This window comes from Parasteatoda tepidariorum, chromosome 10 (genome assembly GCF_043381705.1).
Source record: "Parasteatoda tepidariorum isolate YZ-2023 chromosome 10, CAS_Ptep_4.0, whole genome shotgun sequence".
Lineage (NCBI taxonomy): Eukaryota > Metazoa > Arthropoda > Arachnida > Araneae > Theridiidae > Parasteatoda > Parasteatoda tepidariorum.
The window spans coordinates 33,570,394-33,591,076 of record NC_092213.1 but is presented as its reverse complement, the minus strand read 5'-3'; the positions used below and the strand labels follow the sequence as shown (position 1 = coordinate 33,591,076).

Here is a 20,683-nt window from a genome sequence, read left to right as displayed (position 1 = left end):
GCTATTATTTTAAACTATATAAACCATATTTCCTTTAAGAATTATATGGCCTTTAGAGTGATAAAAATTAAGCTTAATATATAAATATAGCTAAGATACTTTAAAAGGTATTAAAGTTTTTTTTAAAAAAATCACAAAATTGGCGAGATTTTTATCACCTTGTTGAAAGTCGCTAAAATCAATGAATTACACTTTGGAAAATTTTTTTTGTTGCATTTATATAAATACATAATCTTGATTAATACGGGTATGAGGATTTTGAATCTGAAATTAGTTTTGCTCGTAAAGCTGCAGATTTTTTTGAAAAGACATTTTTACTCTCTCGAACGTATAACTTTATAAACGGTATATGTAACAGGGCATTGCGCAAATTTCACGACAAACTTTTAGGTGAGTTAGGGCACATCATCAGAATTAAAATTGCATAGAAATCCATACATGGAAATGTCGTTGTGCTGTCCAAAGGGCACTTCTCTACTATGACCTGATCAGAAATACACGAAGAAGCAGTTCATAATATGGAAGCACCTCTAGCGGCCTATAACGACATTTCCAGGCATGGTTTCCTGTACAGTTTTAATTTTGATGATGTGCCTGAACTACTCTAAAAGTTTGTTGCAATATTTATGTGATCCTCTGTCATGTATAACGTTTTTAGTTGTACAGTGCTCAAAAATAATAAACAAACCCTCCTAAATAACTTTTGATTTTAAGATCGAATCTTTACGTTCTAGGGCTCAATTTTAATTGTTCGAGAGGATGACCGCAAATATACTAATTAATTAATGGAGATGATATTTTAAGTTACGAAGTCAGGCACAAAAACGTACTCGAGGGACATGGAGCCAAAGTCTGCGAAATATAGTCCCAGTAGTTCAGTCAGGAGAGCAGACAAAAGTTTCAAACTCCTAGTGTTAATTTTATTTTTTGCAAATTTCTGCATAACTCGAGAACTTTTTAAGTGAATAAAAAAGCTTTCATACACAATTTTTAAATGCATTTTTCCAAAGATAAATTCTCTCAAAAGATAATTTAAAAAGATATTTATTATTTTTTATTGTTTTGTTTAATAGTCGAAACAGTTTTAAACTGTAAGGTATAAAATTTTTTATATCATTTTGAAGAATGTAATTTTAAATGCCAAAATACAAAATTTGAGTGAACTAGGCCGGATTGTTCGGGTGTGAAATCAAATTTTAAACATACGACTTGCTTTAAAACATTTTATAACTTAAATATTTGCTCAACTTCATTCAAATTTTGTATTTTGGCATTTAAAATTACCTTACTAAAAGGATGTAAAAATTTGCATACCTTGCAATTCAAAATTTTTTTCAGCTATCATAAATAAAATAATAAAAAATAATAAATAATATGAAAATATTTTTGTGTATGAATTTATCTTCATATAAATGACTTACTCAAAAATGTTCCAATTCATTCAAAACTTTTTCAAGACATGGTGTAATACGTGAAAAGTGAACTTAACATTAAGTTTTCCAGTCTTTCTACTTTTTTTAAAATAAAAGAATAGGGCATTATGCTTCAAAATAACTTAAGTTCTTTTCTTTAATGAACTATTTTCAGTATACCCACAATTTGAAGTAATTTGTCAGAAAGCTTCATTCATTTAAGATACATTTTTTTTATTATTCTATCATTACGCATGCAGTTTTCACGCTGTATTGAATAAGATTAATAACAAGACGATAGATTTAATAGTTACGAAGTTACAAGGATTTTATTTTTAAAAGTTCAATTTTATATTTTTCCTTTTAAAACATTTGACTACTTAGTCAGCTGTCTAGTAAAGTAAAATATATTTATCGATGCAATTTTACACATTAATGAGACAAGTCTAAGTTCATAGAATAAATAGTTGCGAAGGTTTTGTTCATGCAAAGCGCAATTCAAAAACTCTACTTTTTCAAAAAAACAAAAACAAAAAAAAAAACAAAANAAAAAAAAAAAAAAAAAAAAAAAAAAAAAAAAAAAAAAAAAAAAAAAAAAAAAAAAAAAAAAAAAACGCATCTCACTAGTCTGAAATTCAATGCACAGCTTACTTGTCTAGTTAGAAATGTAAATTGCCTAAATAGGTTTAACTAATAAACAAGGATGAAATTACAATTTATTTACCTAAAACTCATTTAACTTTTAAACTATTTGTCCAATTAACTTTTTCCTGATCTCATTCGATTCATGTACTGACTTTTTCAGCCGAGACAATCAATTTGTCTAGTTCAATAACATTTTGATTTAAGCGCACTTTTTGATAGTTCTTCTACAGTTTTATAAGGCATTGACATTCGGGAGCTATATCCTATCTGCAGAAAATATTTCAATATTGAAAATCATTTATATAGAAATAATTTGTTTTTAAACTTTTCATGGCAGTGAAAAATGACATCATTGCTCTAATCGCTTTTATTTATGTACAAAAAACATAATTAGATTTTATACATAATTAAGTGATGCTATAGGCGTGGCTGCAACTCTGAGACCTTGAGCTACAGCAGCAGGGGGTGGTAGTTCCACCACGTAAAGAGCATCACCAGCAGCTTGGCTTGAGAGTCCTGGTTCATTGCTGTGGATGACAGCTTTGTATCCATCGGCTCCAGCAGTATACTCAACTCTCCTGTAGACTCCAAGGGGATCCAGGTATCCGTAGTTACCCTTGACTTCTCCAGTACCATCAGCAACTTCACGACGATGTTGAGTCATTCCCAATCCATTTCCGAACTCATACCCGTATTCGTAAGACTTTGGTGGTTCTTGAGCTGCTAGAACTGGAACTTGTCCTGGAAAAGCTGCTGGAACGATTGCTGGCCCACCTAAAGAACAGCAAACTAAGGAGAAAAGAAGTGCAACTACGAGTTGAGGCATGCTTGGGTGCGAAAATGCTGCTGTTGGCGATTAGAGCTTTTTGAAATGATTGTACCGAAGACTTGTTTGGGCTCTCTTTTATAGCAAAGGTTGCTCACGTGGAATTTACTGAACCAAAAGATTTGAATAGATAATTTAGAGGAATCATATACTTCACTGAATTTCTAAGGTTCAAGGCAAGCTTCAAGAATTTCAGCTTTCAGACGAAATTCTTTTTTCTTGACATCAGGAGTGAGAAACTTTGGGTGTGTCAGAAACATATCCGTAAGAATATTTTCTTCAACATATTTTCTTAAAAAATATTTTCACCTTTTATGAAAAGAAATTTAAATTTCGTGAATTATCGTGACAATTAGAAGGCAATAAATCTTAAACTTAGACCGAGAAGAGTGTTTTTAAAAGAAAAAGTCTAGTTAAGTTTTTTCCGGCCGTTTTCTTTTTGTTTCGTTTTCAAGATCAACCACCTAATTTCAGAAACAACAGAAAAATTGTGTATTTACAGCAATATTCGAACAGTTACATATTTGCCATATAATAATTATTATTTTTACAAATAATTACTTTTATATTGATTTTAATATTGAAATATTTTCTCATTCAGCCTTATTTTGCCTTATTATTCGAATCTATTTAATACGAAACTTATTATTTTAATTTTAATTTGAGAAAATTAATTAATATTAATTCTGAAAAACTGTTAATTACTAACTTTTTTTGTAACTATTTTTGGCGAACATACCAATATCGGTACTTATTTGGAAGGCAGTAAAATATCACCAAGTTAGTATCAATATCAGTGAGGCTTAATTAAATGTGGCATTCAATACTTCAGGTATTGCCGTTATAATTGTCGTGGTGAGGACCTTTCATATCAATATATTTGTCTAATATAGGTATTGTGGTAATCGATTTTTTTGCTACTCTCCGCAACGTACAAGTTCCCTAACACCATGGCATTCATGGCATCTAGTACGCAACCCTTATTATTTTATTATATGTTGCATATTCCGGTGTGCTTTCATATTATTAAATTTACAATAATATAAGTTAGAAGTTCAACTCACTAAAAGAGAGATTAACTATTCATAAATTATAATTTAAAATGTGGTATTCAGAATTTACCCAGATTTTCCTATGACTTGATTGTTAACTTTGATTGTTTCACTGTAATACATATTCATGGGACCTGTACACAACCTTTATTTTTTTATTCTATGTTGCAGATTCCGGTGCGCTTTCATAATATTAGATTTACAATAATATAAGTTCGAAGTTCAACTGACTAAGAGAAAGATTAGCTATGAATAAAGTATAATTTAAAATGCGATATTCAGAATTTATCTCGATTTCCCCATGAGTTGATTGTTAACTTTGATTGTTTCACTACATTCATGGGACCAGTACACAACCTTTATTTTTTTATTATATGTTGCAGATTCCGGTGCGCTTTCATAATATTAAATTTACAATAATATAAGTTCGAAGTTCAACTCACTAAAAGAAAGATTAGCTATGCATAAAGTATAATTTAAAATGTGATATTCAGAATTTATCTCGATTTCCCCATGAGTTGATTGTTAACTTTGATTGTTTCACTACATTCATGGGGTACACAGCCTTTATTTTTGAATTATATGTTGCATATTCCGGTGCGTTTTCATAATATTAGATTTACAATAATATAAGTTAGAAGTTCAACTCACTGAAAGAAAGATTATGCATATTAACTATGCATATTAACTATGCATATATTATAATTTAAAATGTGATATTCAGAATTTCCCCCGATTTCCCCAAGTCTTGATTGTTAACATTGAATTTATTTCATTAGTTCTAGTTGAGTTTCCATTATTTAAGTTTATAGAAACACGAAGTAAAAACGAAAGTTACCATTGTAAGTAACCCTCGGTTTAAAGTACTTTCAAATATGATTTAAAATACGCGGTTTTATTCACTTTTTTAAAGAAATTTTGGTGACGAGATTACAATGCATTGTTTGTTATTATCTAACAGAGAGGAGCAAAAACAAATAATTCATAAAAATTTGCTTTTGATTGATTAGATTTGCAAGATAGAAAAAATCACTCATTTAATAAAATATTTATCTAATCCTATGGAAAACTCTTTTTAGCAAAACTCTTTTGTAGAGTAATTTTTAAAAATCGTTCATTATGCTAAAAAATCAAATGCAATTTCGCCAATTTGGCGATTTTTTTTAAACATTTAATATTTTTGTTTAAATATTTAAGTTTTTTTTCGTTGGATGTTAGTTAGCTTCAGACAGTTCATTTTTCAACAAGATATTTTAAACAAGTTTAAATTGAAGCCTTGCATCATTTTCAAGGAGCCGAAACTGTTGTTTTTATTTTTAATTTTTATTAGATTTGGTGAATTAATTTCGAAGAACTCCCGTAAAAAAACAAACGTTCTTAAGAAAGCAACTATATTGGAATTAATATTTTCTCATAACTCCTGTATTGAATATTCATGGAAGTAAATTAATTCTTTTAGCTAATAAATTAGTTGAATTATTAATTGAATGATTTATTTAAAAATTGTTGCATTGAGTATTCATGATATAGTAAAATTAATACTATTAGTTATCATTAAATTAAAATTTTATTCCACATGAAATTTCCTCTATTGAGTATTCATCGCATTAAATCGATAATTTTTCATAAGAATAACTTTTAAGAAATAATCATATTTTAGCTTCTAAATTTCTGTCTTTATAGTTTCTGTAGGGTATACCTACTGGAAGATAACTACTTAAAATAAATAAATTATTAAACAACATATTTATTCATTATATTATATTTTCTCTAAATGAACAACCTACTATTTTTATAGTTTTAAATATAAATTTTTTGGTAATAATCTTGTTTGTAAAACAAGCGATCAATTCAAGAGAATGTTAAAAAATTCGATATATTTTCAGATTAATTGTGAGATTAGAAAATGTTTTGAGAAAAGTTGAAAAGCATATGAATTGCTAGTTCAGAATGTAACAGAATAAGCTTGAAGCTGTTTATATGGAACTGCTTTAAAACTTTGATCAATAAATAAATATTCTAATCGTATAGCCAAGTGCAAAATGTAATTTGGAAATTGTTTTTCAAAAAATCGCTTAACTTGTTTATCTTTTATATCTTTTCTTATTATTTCTTTTTATATTTTTAATTTTCAAATTATTATTACAGATGCATGTGTTTGTTAATTAATAAATTATTAATTAGCAGATTATTAATTAATAAGCACATAATAATTTGAAAATTAAAGAAAAAATATTATATAGTCTATTGTTGTTGTCGTTGGTCATTAAGGCACAGGGGGTGCTACTGCTCTTGTTTTCAAGTGGCGCCATCTATGGACAAGAATTTGAGTTGTGCCACACCCTTACGTCACATCCGTTTATAGGATGGACCCATTCACACATCCATTCATTCATCCACAGATCGTAATTTTGACCTGAACCAGAGAACGATCTCCGATTCAGTACCCCCAGAGGTATTGATTTGTTATGGGAACATGGAGGACTTTTTGACCCTACGGATTTAACGTGCACCAGTCACCATTTACTATACAGTGAGTCTTCGACCGGCTGGATCCGAACTCCCTTTCTTACAAACATATGTCCAGTGCTCTGCCAAATAGGCTATCCCAGCCATATAATCTATTAATTTTGTTTTGTGCTAGTTACGAAAATTCAACGTGTTCCGTGAGTAATTTGATTTAGTGGAGAGGCACGGAATGCTTAATAATTTTGAAATTTGCAATTAAAGTTTAAAATTTTAAGGCGTTGTGGAGAATTCCTTCTCTAAGGTGTTATTCTAGGGCGAAAGAGAAGGATAGACTTAAATATTATTAAATCGTCAAACGAGGTATTATTTACTATGCATTTTCTCCCACTGAACCAAATAAAAACAATCCCAAGTCGTTAGTTGATAAGATTAAAAGTTTTGAAGTTATTCAGGTTTTATGTATTACAAATATGGTTTAGTATTTATATACCTATTAAAGGATCTCGCATTGATATCTTAAAAAGTGAGGTATTGCTTTAAGTGTATTTTTGTGCGCTGAATCGAATGAAATCAAAGTAATTCCGATAAGATTAATCGTTAAGAAGTTATAAACATTTTTATGGATAAGAAGTACAGTTTTGTATTTATACAAATATTGCAATCTAATCAAATAAATTAATAGTTCCTCTGTATCTTTCAGGCTCAATTAATCTAAAATCAAGTAAATAAAAATAATAGTTAAGAATTTTCATGTGTGCAAAATAAAATTTCGGACTTATATTATTGAACGTTTTATATTGGTATCCAGGCAAGTGAGGCTTTATTTCTTTTTCGCTTTCTTTAAGCTTAATACAATGAAGATAAAATTAATTCGATAGATAAATAGTTTAAAAGTAGCGAGATTTTTAAATATAAAACTTATAATTTTTTACTTACTTTATTTTTTGCGTGAAACCCTTACAACTTCGAAGTTATTAATTTTAATATCTTAATTTTTATTTTAGTTAATGTAACGTAACAAGCTAAAATAAGTGCATGAATTTTCTATATAGAAATGTCATACATGTGAATAGACATAAGTTCAAAACTGTACTTTTAAAACATAAAAACTCAGAAATGTTTCAACTAATAGTCACATAAAGTTTGTTTTGATCTCTTAAAATTCAACGTAAAAAACTAAATGCAGTAATATTTCGCTTGTTTACATAGCAACGGTGAAGCGAATGCGTAAAAAGATACAAGTACAAACTTACATTTATATTTCTTCTGCAGAAAATTAGATAAACTCGAGTAATATGTAGGAGAAATGAAAAATTTTATATTATTATATCATAAACTAAAGACGCATCAAGACCATCTCAACAAGAGTCACAGTTGACTTACACTACGTTAATCAAAATCTTAGCCATTTCGGACATTTTTTTAAAAACTTCTAAATAGAATCTAAACCGATTGTTTCGTAATTTAAGGTATATTAAAATCACATTATATTAATATTCGGTATATTAAATCCCTTTTTAATTTAAAGATTTTGTCAACAGTAATTTTTTTATCGTTATTTTCCTAAATTGATATTATTTTTTTTACTAAAAAGACAAAACATTTATGATTCTATAATTTTTTTGGTATTCACAGCTAAACTGATGCTACAGGTACTGCAGGCTTGATACCCTGGGCTACAGCAGCTGGTATACCTATTTATGTGCTCTCAGATGCTTATTAATTAGTGCTTGAACTTTTTATTCTCGTTAGAAATCATGAAACAATATAACGATACAATAATACTCCAATCAGTTTATTAAATATTTACAAGCGCTATAATTTTCCTTGTACATCTAATTCGATGCTACAGGTGCAGCAGCAGGCCTGAGCCCCTGAGCTATAGCAGCAGGTGGTGGAAGCTCTACGACGTAAACAGCATCTCCAACAGCATGGCTTGAGAGTCCTGGTTCATTACTGTGGATGACTGCTTTGTACCCATCGGCTCCAGCAGTATACTCAACTCTCCTGTAGACTCCAATGGGATCCAGATATCCGTAATTACCCTTGACTACTCCAGTACCATCAGCAACTTCTCGACGATGTTGGGTCATGCCCAGACCATCTCCAAACTCATATCCATATTCGTAGGGTTTTGGAGTTTCTTGAGCTGGCAGAGCTAAATTTTGAGCCAAAGGTGCTACTCGGACTATTGCTGGTCTAGCCACGGCACAATAGACTAAGCTGAAAACAATGGCTATAACGAGATGAGACATCTTGTGATGTTAAACTGTTCTGGTTGTTGATTGGAACTTTTGGAAACAAGTGTTGCGAGTTTTGTCCCTATTAGCTTTTATAGCAGAGAAAGTAGAAAAATAATTTCAGAAATGCTTACTGACCCATAAATGTTATTAAATAATTCATTTGTAGAATTTCATGAATTTGTGGAATTTAGAAATGTTTATTTTGGATTTGTTGATAGCTTTTTTTTTTAAATTTAAATGTCTGAGATCTAGCAAAACTATTTTTGGGCGTGTCAGTTACATGTCTTTGATAATGGAAAAATGCCTCTCTTATCATTGAAAACTTTTTTTAAACTTTTGTTATCAAAATATATCAATGTTTTTTCAGCTTTCTTTTCTAATTTTGTTTCAGATGTTAAGCATAGTTCGTATAAATAAAGTTCAAATGGGAAATAAGAGAGCTGGCAGTGGTTTTTTGTTATTTTTTCTTCTCATAAGTTTATAAGCCTTTTGACGTCTTAGATAAAAACGAATACAATTTACTATAATTTTTATTTTGAATGAAAAAAGGAGGCGAAGAACAGTGTTTCAGTGTTTTTATTTTTAAACTTGGTTTAAATGAAATCTTTTAAATGAAAGCTAGTCAAAAATACATTTTAGATAGCAATCTAAGAAGTTTATTTATCAATATCAATATTTATAGTTATAGATTGATGACACCAAGATTTTACATTATTTTAACTAAATTATTCCTTTTTTAATTAATGTATAATTAATATTTTTGTAAAATTTTTGAACTCTTTTTGCTGAAGGAATTAATATTTCAAATTTTTTTGCTAAGTAAACATTTAATAAAATTCATAAATTTATAGCCATTGAGTTCAGATGCTAAATTATAAGATTTAGCATTTGAAAACAAAACATAAATAAGAACAGAAACTCGAAGTAGGGAGGTTATCGATTGCTTTAGATTAGGTGTTTATAAGTAAAAAATATGTATATTTTTCTAAAATCTGTATAAAATCTATATAGAATGAAGAATATCCAAGGTGTTTGGCTAAAAATCATTTTAATAACAATGATAACGTGCATTTTCTCATCAGCAGAGCGTTGAAGAAAACATCACACTTATTCAAAAACAAGAAAATGTTAGCCCATATTCTTCATGTATAAATGATTAAGTGATTTGTATAAGGTTTACTTTTTATTTTTAAAGTAATATTAGATTCATGAAACTTTTTCCAGATAAAAGTTAATCTGAAGAAAGTTCACTATTAAATTATCTAGATTTGAAAAGAAAAAAAAATATTAGGGTGAGGGCACTTTAATTTAAGTGAGAAAATTAAGTGAGCAAATACTAAGTGAGAAAGTTAACCGAGTCAATACTATTTCAATTTAAGTGAAAAAATAAACATTTTATTTTCTAACTATGCAACTCTCTAAAATTTGCACAGATTATTACATTTTTTACACTGCTCGACATTTTTCGAAAGAAATGGTTAAATTACAATTTCCTTAATTGTTATTTTACCACAGTCAAAGAAAATAGTAAAATAATCGTAAATAAGGTGGTAACCAAACTGTTAACTGGGTTAACTGCTTTCACCTAATACGATTAAACAGCCAGACTCTTATTGCACCAACTAAGCCCACCTAATGAAGTCACTTATTTCCTCGCAAATGTGAGCATATTATAGCTGAAAGAATTAATCTGTCAGTCTCATGACTGACAGAACTGGGTTCGAGTCCTAGTGACGGCACCACTACGTTTTCTCCTTTGCCTTCAATAGTTGATGAGTTCTCAGTGTGCTGTACTCCCCAATTTATGCTCTGCACTCTCCACTGTCAATTACCTCAACGAAAAACCTAGCTCCGATGGCGAGTTAAATTTCGTTTTACTGCTTTCGAAACCATGTTAGTTGTAAATGGTTAAAAAACTGTACAGTTTTGTATTCATGGTTTTATAACTAGTTGTAAACGGTTTCAACACAGCAAAGGTAGAATTTTTTTTTACCCTAAACTTTACGAACTTGCATTTTTATAGGATGGACAGTCTGCTGCTGGTTATTTTACCATAATTTTAGAATGAAAATTCTAACAGTGTGACTATAACAGTGTGACTATAATAGTGTGACTATAACAGTGTAGAGCTTAATTTCTTATAAATTCAAAAGTTAATCAAAATTCCAGTTTTTAATTTTAAAATCAAGTAAAATGTAAAAAATTTCAGTTCAAATTACTGTAAAAAGTACCGGCACTTAAGGTTTTATTATTCGTAAAATACATTTTTACCTTAAAATATTATACTGAAATTTTTGCAGTAATATTTATTCAGAGTGAGTAGATGATTTTACGGCAAGTACTGCTGTAAGAAGTACGGTATATTAGACTTTTTTGTTGTTTAAAATGTGCAGGATATAAATGAATTTTATGGTAAAAAGTACTGGCACTCTGAGTGTCGCTACTCTTTACCGTACTGGCCGTAGTTTCGTAAGTACAGTAAGTGTTGAGTGCTGGTTCTTTTTCTTATGGCTTCATCAGATTTTTGTTACCTTGATACCTACTATTATTATTTTTTCGTCATTTCTTTTAGCAAAGCATAGCCGCATATGGCTGTTCAACCATTACATCAAATTTTACAAATTAAGTAAGTTTTTTAAAATTTAAATTATTTTTCCAATTTTTTTATTTTTACCATTTTATGGAACTGTTATGTGGTTTGAACTTTATTCAAGTTGTATATTAATGCTTGCACGATTTAAAAAGCTTCTTCAGTCTCTATAGTGTGATATGATTTAAGAGTAAATAGTAAAATGTGTATTAACAGAAATATTGCCTGGATATTAACAGTAGTAGTGTGCAAGATACAAAATAGTATTCAAAAATTTATTATAAATAACGAGTAAATTATATTTGAAATCAGCATGGAATATACACTGAAGAGCCATTACATTATGACCACTCTCCATCTATAACAATGGGCTCGCCCAGGTTTTCATGGTTTCTCGCCCAGGAACAATGTTTTCATGGGGCACATTAGGACCCACAATCCTCTTAGAACAAATTCTGACGTCTGTAAGCTGCTTGAACATAGTTGCAGACCAGGTTCACCCATTCATGGTAACAGTTTTTCCTGCGGGGGATGGTGTTTACCAACAGGATTATGCACCATGTCATAAGGGTCGAATCGTCATAGATTGGTTCGAGGAACATTCCACTGACTTTCAAGTCATGTCTTGGCCCCCAAATTCACCTGACCTTAATCCAATAGAGCATTTGTGGTCCTACTTGGAAAACCAAATTCGTGCTGCCACGCTACCCCCTCGTAATGTGAGGGAATTGCAGGACCAGTTGGTGAGCGCTTGGTACCTGATAACTCAGACTACCTATCAGCACTTTGTGGAATCAATGCCACGGCGGGTGCTAGCAGTTTTGAGGGCTAAAGGTGGTCCTACATGTTATTAGCAGGGTGTTCATTATGTAATGGCTCTTCGGTGTATATCTAAGCATGTTACATACGCATTGTAATTATTTTCTAAATTTTTTTTTTTTTGCTAAAATAATTTGCATATTCTCTTTAAAAACCGGTTGTCTTACCTCTTGTTTTTGGTCACAGATTCGGAGATAATTTCGTTTTTGTTAACCAAAAATCTAATTGTTTAGAGTTAATTCAAAGAGCACTATGTTTCCCAACACAGTTTATATGGAATTCTAAATGTATTGGTTTCCGACACACGTTTTTCATAGTAATTTTTTTTGTCTAATACGCTGGTGATGTGATAAATAAAAAATCCAACTCATCTCTGAAATTTAACACAGAAGACAAGGGCTTTTTTGTGTAAAATATCGTGGTGAGTGAAAAAAAAAAGTTTGCAAAGTATTATTTTAGAGAAATTTATTCACGAAAACCTCTGACAGTCAACCCGACAACAAAAGCACTGTAACCCCAGTGATCAGCACTAGTAACTAGATAGAAATAACTAGAATAATTTATGACTGCAAAGCACAAATATCTTTATAGATGTGAACTAGGATCAGTTTATGAATTACTTCTATTATTAGGATTTAAACTAAAGCCGTCAGAAAATATAACTATTGTAAACCTTCTTATGATTGTTTAGGAATTTAACGAATTCGAAAGGATTTATTTTGCGGTACCCTTGAACTTTAATGCCCTAAATAAGGAACGCTCTGTGTGTAATATTTAACATTGTTTTAATAATAATATAAATAAATAGAAAAACTAATTTTATTCTACCTTTTGTTTGAATGGTTTGTAATTTGATCCTTAATTCTCTGTTTTCAGAGAAAACTTTTTAATAATATTATTAACAAAATGTTTAAATTTCAAATGTATTAACAGAATGCTTTGAATGCAAAATGTAAATGTTAATGCAATTGCTTTAAATGTTTTAATTATTATTAACAAAATTTTATTAATTTTACCAGATATTGTAAATAATAATGAATTCAAAACTTTTTTTTTGAGTCATGAAGAAAATAGCATCTACATTAAAATAATTGGCCTTTTATTTTCAGAAATGATGTGAACTGAACTTAAAAATATAGTTGCTATATAATTGTCCAGCTCATTTCCCCAGCTGTTTTTAATTTTTGGCACCTTCTCTCGAAACGTTTCAATTGTCTTTCTGATATTATTTTTCCTAATTAAATTTAATTTTACGTAACTGTTAAAACAAAATACGTCGCTCATGTATTTTTTTAATAATATATTTGAATATTAAAATTTGAAAAATTTAATATTCGAAAATCAAATTTTCTCTATATTTTTCTAAAAGCTCTTGGGTCAAAGATTGCATTTAGCTTACCTATTTATGTTCTCTCAGATGCGTATTAATTAGTGCTTAAACTTTTTATTCTCATTAGAAACCATGAAACAAAATAATGATACATTAATGCTCCAATCAGTTTATTAAATATTTACAAGTGCTGTAGTTTTCCTTATACATCTAATTCGATGCTACAGAAACAGCAGCAGGCATGAGACCCTGGGCTATAGCAGCAAGTGGTGGAAGCTCTACGACGTAAACAGCATCTCCAACAGCATGGCTTGTGAGTCCTGGTTCATTGCTGTGGATGACTGCTTTGTACCCATCGGCTCCAGCAGTATACTCAACTCTCCTGTAGACTCCAATGGGATCCAGGTATCCGTAATTACCCTTGACTACTCCAGTACCATCAGCAACTTCACGACGATGTTGTGTCATGCCCAGACCATCTCCAAACTCATATCCATATTCGTAGGGTTTTGGGGGTTCTTGAGCTGGCAGAACTAAATTTTGAGCTAAAGGTGCTACTCGGACTATTGCTGGTCTAGCTACGGCACAATAGAATAAGCTGAAAACAATGGCTATAACGAGATGAGACATCTTGTGATGTTAAAGTGTTCAGGTTGTTGATTGGAACTTTGGGGAACGACTGTAACAAGTTTGGACTCGATCTGCTTTTATAACTAAGAAAGTTTAAGGAATATTTGGAAAATGCTCGCTGACCCATAAATGTTTGTAAATAATTCATTTGGTGAATTTTAAAAAATCTGTAGAATTTATCTAATACATGATGGCTTTTTAAATTTAAAGCTTAGTCTTTAAGAATCTGGATAAGCTATTTTTGGGTGTGTCAGCAACATATCTTACGAAAAACCTTCTGTTCATTGATATATAAACCGGACAAGGCTTTCTCATTTTTGTTTTTGTTAAATTAAAAAAAAAATCCTTAATTCTTCTACTCTATATGTATTTTTTGAGGAAATACATCTTAAATGTATTTTTTTGTCTTTTTTTCTTCCAAACTCAATGAATTGTCTTCTGAAACAATTATTCCAAGTTAAGTGTCGAACAAGAAATGTTTTTTTTTTCGTTTTGTCATCACACCGCTTATTAAGCTGTTTTTAGTTAGTTAGTGAGCTTTATCGGTTGAATACCTTCTTTAATGTAATGAAATTATAATTGAAAATAAGACGAATTGCATTTTTTTAAGGTGCATCACTGCATAAAATGCATTATTATAGTTGAATTTCTTTTTTTAGTAAAATTATTCGATCGTAATTGACACCTTATGTCTAATATTAAGAAGACAAAAACGTATTCAAAGTTTCAGTTAAAGTCTATTTATCAGCATTAATATTAAAAATTATACATTGATTCCATTATGTCTAGATCAAAGGTGTCAAACTCAATTTTGCAGAGGGCCATATATTAAATATAGAATGTGTAGGCGGGCCAGATTCAAATAAAAAAAATGTACTGAATTATTATAACATTTTATTTATTTAATTATATAGTATATAACATACGGCTGTTAAAAATCATATCAAAGTTATGAAAGAGGGTAATTATTTTGAACTCGAGGATCCAGATACCTGACTTTTCTTGTTTTTGATAAGCTCATTGATGTCCGGTTTCATATTTGTTGTAATTATTTTAAGAATTGATTGGAGATATTCATTCGTAAGTCTTGTGCGATGTTTGTTCTTATTGTTTGTTCGTATCTAGAGTCTAGATGCATCCTTACAGGATAATGCTTATTAAATAACTACAAATATTTTCAATTCATATTTTTCATAGATATGAAATGCATGATTTGAATTTAAAGATTAGTCTTTAAAAATCTGGAAACCTACATTATATTATTAGGTCCATGATTTTTTTTCCATTTTAAAATTATAATGAAATAAATTCCCGACAATTACTAAATTACTGAAATTTAAAATATTAAAACAATTTCAACGATTCAATCTAAACAATTTATCCGATTTGATTTAAGAAAGCAAGTGAACATCCCTAAAATTTGCATAATTAAATCCTCTTGAAGTAAGAAGGTGGTGAAAAATATAGGTTTCATAATGTGTTAGTTCGTAAAATAATATTTAATGTGCAAAACAACCAAATTGAAAAATTGAAAAATTTAAATTTCGAAATTATGCATGGTTATTAACGACCTCGAGATGTCGTAATGTTTTTTCTCTTTTTTATTTTAGTTCATTTTCTAGCTAACAATTTCTTTTTTTCTTTTGCATTAGAGTATCAAACCTAACTCGATTTAATTTTTTTAAATATCTTAATTACATAATAATTTTTTAACTACTTATTTACTGCAGCATACACTGTTAAAATTCTCATTCTAAAAGTACGGTAAAATAACCAACTGCAGTCTGTCGATCCAAATAACCGAAAAGATTATGGTAAAGGATATTTTTCCCCTTTACCGTATTTTTAACCATTTACAACTAGCATGGTTTAAAAACCGTAAAAAAGAAATTTAATTAGACATAGGAACTTGGCTTTCCGTTACGGAATGGGAATTGGAGAGTGTAGGACACTAGAAACTCTTCTTATGTTGAACGGAATAGAAATATTGTGGTGTACACGCTGGGATTCGAACCCCAGTTCTGTCGGCCATGACAATGACGGATTAACCTTTTCAACTGTAATATAGACGAAGTTGAAAGGAACTAAGTGGCTTCCTTAGGTGGGCTTAGTTGGTGCCATAAAATTCCGTTTGTTGAAAGATATTAGGTGAAAGCAGTTAATAAACAATGTCTTTTTCACAGTTTGATTACTATCCTATTTACGGTTATTTGACTGTTTCGTTTGAATATGGTAAAATAAAACTTAAATAAATTGTAATTTAACCATTTTTTCAGAGAAATTTCTAACAGTGTTAGCCGTTAGCAATTCCACCTATACTTTAAATTTTATATATTTCTGATTTTCAACAATATGTTAAATTTTTTTCTTTCCAGTTTTTTATGGGCATGTAATGGGTTGAACTTTATTCAAGGTATATTTTAAGGCCTATATAATTTAAAATGTTTCTTAATCTTTAACATGAAATGATAGTGAATATTAATAAACTGTTTATATAATGGAGAATGTTGGAAAGAATTTTCTTTTTTCATTTTTAAGATTCAATTATTTTAAATTTTTAGGGATAGGTAGCAATTTCATGAAAATTTACCTTAAGTTAGAAGTAAAATACGTCTGAAATTAAGACTATTTATTGTTGACTGTTTTGTAATTATTTTTAAATTGATTCACTTATTGCCAAAAATAAAGAACATCAACTACTATTATCTAAAAATTTTAGTAAAAAAAAAATGCTTTAAGAAATTAAAACAAACCTAATATGAAAAAAAACCCCGGAATTTTCTGAGCTTATTAACGGTTAAATTTGCCTTTGTGGAGAATTATTTTAGTGAAAAACTAATCTATATTTGTCGCACATGCAATAGAAAACCAATAAAATCACCGATGGCTAACACGACGTCAATGAAACTCTTAACCTGGATTTATGTACCATTAGAGGTAATTTATGCCTTCACAACAACAAGTAGTTTATAAATTAATCTGCTATAATTAGGGCTTAAATCTGAGTCGGCGGAAGCGGTAACTATCTTATACCCGTTGATAAAAGTTTAGTAATTTTATGAATATGAAGATTTGCTTCATGATGTCTTAGCGATTTTTTGCCCCTAGGAACTGAATGTTCTTTATTTAAATTCGTTTAAATAATATTTTTAACAACAATGATAATAATAATAGATTGAAAAAAATAATTTTATTATCGTATGAGTTCGTAACTTGCTTGTTATTTCTGCTGTTTCAGAGATTTTTTTTTCTGTCAGTTTTAAAAATATATTTAATAAATTTAACCTGGTGTTCTAAACAACTGAAAAAAAGATTTTCTCGCATATCTCGAAGAAAATAATAATTGAAAATAAAATTGACATTGCACTTTAAGAAATGCAGTATAATAATTCTTTAGATTTTAATGTTTTAACACAATGCTTTTAAATTGATTTTTTAATGAACTTTTTTTTGTGAAAATGAATAAAATAATACTGAAGTGCTAAAAAGAGTAATAATTGAAGCTTTACAATAACTACAATTACGAAACTTTATTTATTCAATATTTTTTTAAATATTAAGGTGCTCAATAATTTTTGTTTTCTTTTTTATATTTTTTATAATATTCCCAATCATATATTATTTTGCGTATTCAATTTTAATATTACCAATTTTCCTTTTTCACAAATCTATGATTGTTTAAAAGTTTTATTAATATCTTATTTGAGTAATTAAAACAAATAAATTTTCCACATTTTTAAAATTAATGAACATATATAATTAATGAACTTACAATATCAAATAATAAAAGGGCATGTTGCTTAACTACAATTATCTGAAAATGTAAAAATTAGGGAAATTGTGACTCAAAAAATCTTTTTTGAAAATATCGTTAAAAATAGGTATATGCTTTAAATATTTATTCGTTCCTTTACATTATATATTTTTTTAATATTCTATATAGGTTTTTATGTTTTATGCAATTATATTGCTGCATTGTCTTTTTTCTCTTTAATGTGCATAGTTTTCCTCACATTTTCTTGACAATAGTTTTGGCTTTTCGATAAATAGGATAAAGTTCTCACTATATTTAATTAAAACTTCAAATTCAATTATGCATTTACTGTACTTAACTGAACAATTTATAAGAAATGAAGTTATCCATTTAAGAATATAGTGTGCTGTACAATTGCTGTCAAATTCTCATTCCAGTTGCTTCTAAAATTTTATGACTTGTCCTTGTTTAAATCTTGAAGTTTTTTGTTTTAATCATAATAAAAACTTAACATTTTGTCTTTGAAATAAAAACGTCGCAATTTCTTCTTTCTCATAAGCATTTTAATTTTATGTAAAAGTTGAAAACAAAATATTTTTAGTGGTTTTTGTGAATTATTTTGCTGTTGCTATTAATTATTTTGACTGATTTTTTTAAAAATTTAATTAATGACTATTCTAAAGTTAAGTTTTTTTCCCTAGATTTATTGAAATAATTCAATTCCAAACATTACTGTTTGGTTCCCTTTTGATAACCTGTTAAATATACATCAATTCTTAATCAACAACTCTCGATTTTAAATTGTGAAACAATATAACAAAACATTAATGCTCCAATCATTTTATTAGTTTACAAGTATTATAATTTTACTTGTACATTTAAGCCGATGCTACAGCTACAGCAGCAGGCCTAAGACCTTGGGCAACAGCAGCGGGAGGTGGAAGTTCCACTATATAGACAGCATCTCCAACAGTGTGGCTTGAGAGTCCTGGTTCATTGCTGTGGATGACTGCTTTGTACCCATCGGCTCCAGCAGTATACTCAACTCTTCTGTAGACTCCAATGGGATCCAGGTATCCGTAATTACCCTTGACTACTCCAGTACCATCGGCAACTTCACGACGATGTTGAGTCATGCCCTGACCATCTCCAAATTCATATCCATATTCATAGGGCCTAGGAATTTCTGGAGCTGCCAGAACTGGAACTTGACCTGGACGCATTCCAGGAAGTATTGCTGGACCAGCTAAGGCATAGCAGACAAAAGTAAGAAGAAGTGCTACAGAGAGAAGAGACATCGTAAGATGTGATACTGCAATCGAGAACGATTGGAACTTTTTGAGTTGAGTGTGTGAAGATCGTGGTTCTCGTACGCTTTTATAGCAGACTTTGTGCAAGGCGAGGCATGATGTAACCACTGAGCCAAATAAACTCATAATTTTTTAATAACTAAAACCGTACGCTTTTGTGAAATGTTAACCTTCAAGTTCAAAAAGGAACTCTTAAAATCCGCTTTGAAATGGAAACATACACCATGAGAGCGTAACATTAGGGCGTGGCTGAATTATTTCTTTGAAATCCTTCGAATTCAGTGCTTTTAAGAAATGCATGTCCCACCTTTAGAAAGCATTCGTTGTTCGTAAATTATGTGAATGTGCGATGATGCAAATGAAGGTATTCTTTCTCTGTGTTAAATGTCGCACGAGACGGCGAAATCCATTTCGTAGAAATTTCGCCATATGAAGATGTTTCTGGAAAATGCGCCAAATTTTATGGTATTGCTCATTAATGCGATTGCATGAAGTTTATTCTTTCTGTAAGGCGTTTCATCTGTTGGAAATGTGTCTCTGAAAAATGGTTTGTTATGATTTTCAGAAGCAGTAAATTGTTGCGATTTGTTTTCGATTTTAATAGATTAAGATAATGGAATTTAAAAGGAAGGAATATATTTTTGTAAGTTGATTCATATAAACTGCTGAATAGTGAACATGAATGATTTCAAAGCGATTATTTCAATCAATTTTTCATGCAATATTGATATTTTAAGTTTATAAATATGCTTATTTTGGTTAATTTCTTTAAACGATAAAAAAAGTCTAATTTTAAATTTAAAAATGTAATTTTTTTTAGTACTAATATGGCAGTTTGATTATTTTCAATATCGTTATGATTACTTATATTTTATATTTATAAATGTTATTTTAAAAATAAGAAAAACAGCGTGGTCAGAATTACCAGAATAATTTAAAATTTACCATGTTTCTGGCTTTATGGAAAAATCTAAAAGCTTGGTAATTTTTACCGAAACACTTTAGTAATGCGTTTGGTAAAATTAATACAAAAAAATTGCCTTTTAATATCTGATTAAATTTGGTAAATAGGATAAAACTTGCCAATTTTATCATGATACATTAAAGCATGGCACAAAAACCGTTTATATGGTTAAATTTACTTTTTAGTTTTGTATTTTTTACTAAATGTATGGTAAAAAGAACGATAATTTTGAAAATACGGATAATAGTTACCACATGAATGAAAAAATTTCAAAATGAATGGTTTAAATACGTATGCATATCTTGATTTCTATTAATCGTAAGTATGAGTTTTATGATTATGACATTACTATACAGTGTGGTAATTTTGCCAGAATTTGTTTATCCGTGTATAATTTTGAATCATTGAATATGTTTATGTACTTCGTATACATAATAACTTTTTAAAATTTAATAAAAGATTTGAAGTCGTATTTATACAAATTTGTCAAAATGCTTAGTTTTTTAATTTATAGGCTTAATGTATAGTTTTGCATTGCTTATACAAAATCTTTCTTTAAACTATTTTTTATTTGTTATAATGATATCGTTATTGTGGAGATTTTACATTTTATATAATATTTTCAAGCTTTTCGAAATA

At 29.3% G+C, this 20,683-nt stretch overlaps 4 protein-coding genes across 4 annotated transcripts; all 4 read right to left on the bottom strand.

Annotated features, from left to right (window-relative positions):
- Positions 1–2,409: 2,409 nt before the first annotated feature.
- LOC139426710 (cuticle protein 10.9-like) lies at positions 2,410–2,930 on the bottom strand. Its single transcript, XM_071186471.1, has one exon. It carries the CDS (start codon positions 2,881–2,883, stop codon positions 2,455–2,457), a length of 429 nt encoding a protein of 142 aa, XP_071042572.1. The 5' UTR covers positions 2,884–2,930; the 3' UTR covers positions 2,410–2,454.
- A 5,309-nt stretch (positions 2,931–8,239) lies between these two features.
- On the bottom strand, positions 8,240–8,694 carry LOC107457534 (cuticle protein 10.9-like). The gene has a single exon (XM_016075704.3). The coding sequence runs from the start codon at positions 8,657–8,659 to the stop codon at positions 8,240–8,242; it is 420 nt and encodes a 139-aa protein (XP_015931190.1). The 5' UTR covers positions 8,660–8,694.
- A 4,857-nt stretch (positions 8,695–13,551) lies between these two features.
- On the bottom strand, positions 13,552–14,050 carry LOC107457533 (cuticle protein 10.9-like). The gene has a single exon (XM_016075703.3). It carries the CDS (start codon positions 14,014–14,016, stop codon positions 13,597–13,599), a length of 420 nt encoding a protein of 139 aa, XP_015931189.2. The 5' UTR covers positions 14,017–14,050; the 3' UTR covers positions 13,552–13,596.
- A 4,544-nt stretch (positions 14,051–18,594) lies between these two features.
- Positions 18,595–19,144, bottom strand: LOC122273484 (cuticle protein 10.9-like). The gene has a single exon (XM_043057543.2). The coding sequence runs from the start codon at positions 19,066–19,068 to the stop codon at positions 18,649–18,651; it is 420 nt and encodes a 139-aa protein (XP_042913477.2). The 5' UTR covers positions 19,069–19,144; the 3' UTR covers positions 18,595–18,648.
- Positions 19,145–20,683: the final 1,539 nt, after the last annotated feature.

Excerpts from the sequence above, each read along its gene's own strand:
- LOC107457534 (XM_016075704.3), bottom strand. The coding sequence starts at position 8,659 with ATGTCTCATCTCGTTATAGCCATTGTTTTCAGCTTAGTCTATTGTGCC.
- LOC139426710 (XM_071186471.1), bottom strand. The coding sequence starts at position 2,883 with ATGCCTCAACTCGTAGTTGCACTTCTTTTCTCCTTAGTTTGCTGTTCT.
- LOC107457533 (XM_016075703.3), bottom strand. The coding sequence starts at position 14,016 with ATGTCTCATCTCGTTATAGCCATTGTTTTCAGCTTATTCTATTGTGCC.
- LOC122273484 (XM_043057543.2), bottom strand. The coding sequence starts at position 19,068 with ATGTCTCTTCTCTCTGTAGCACTTCTTCTTACTTTTGTCTGCTATGCC.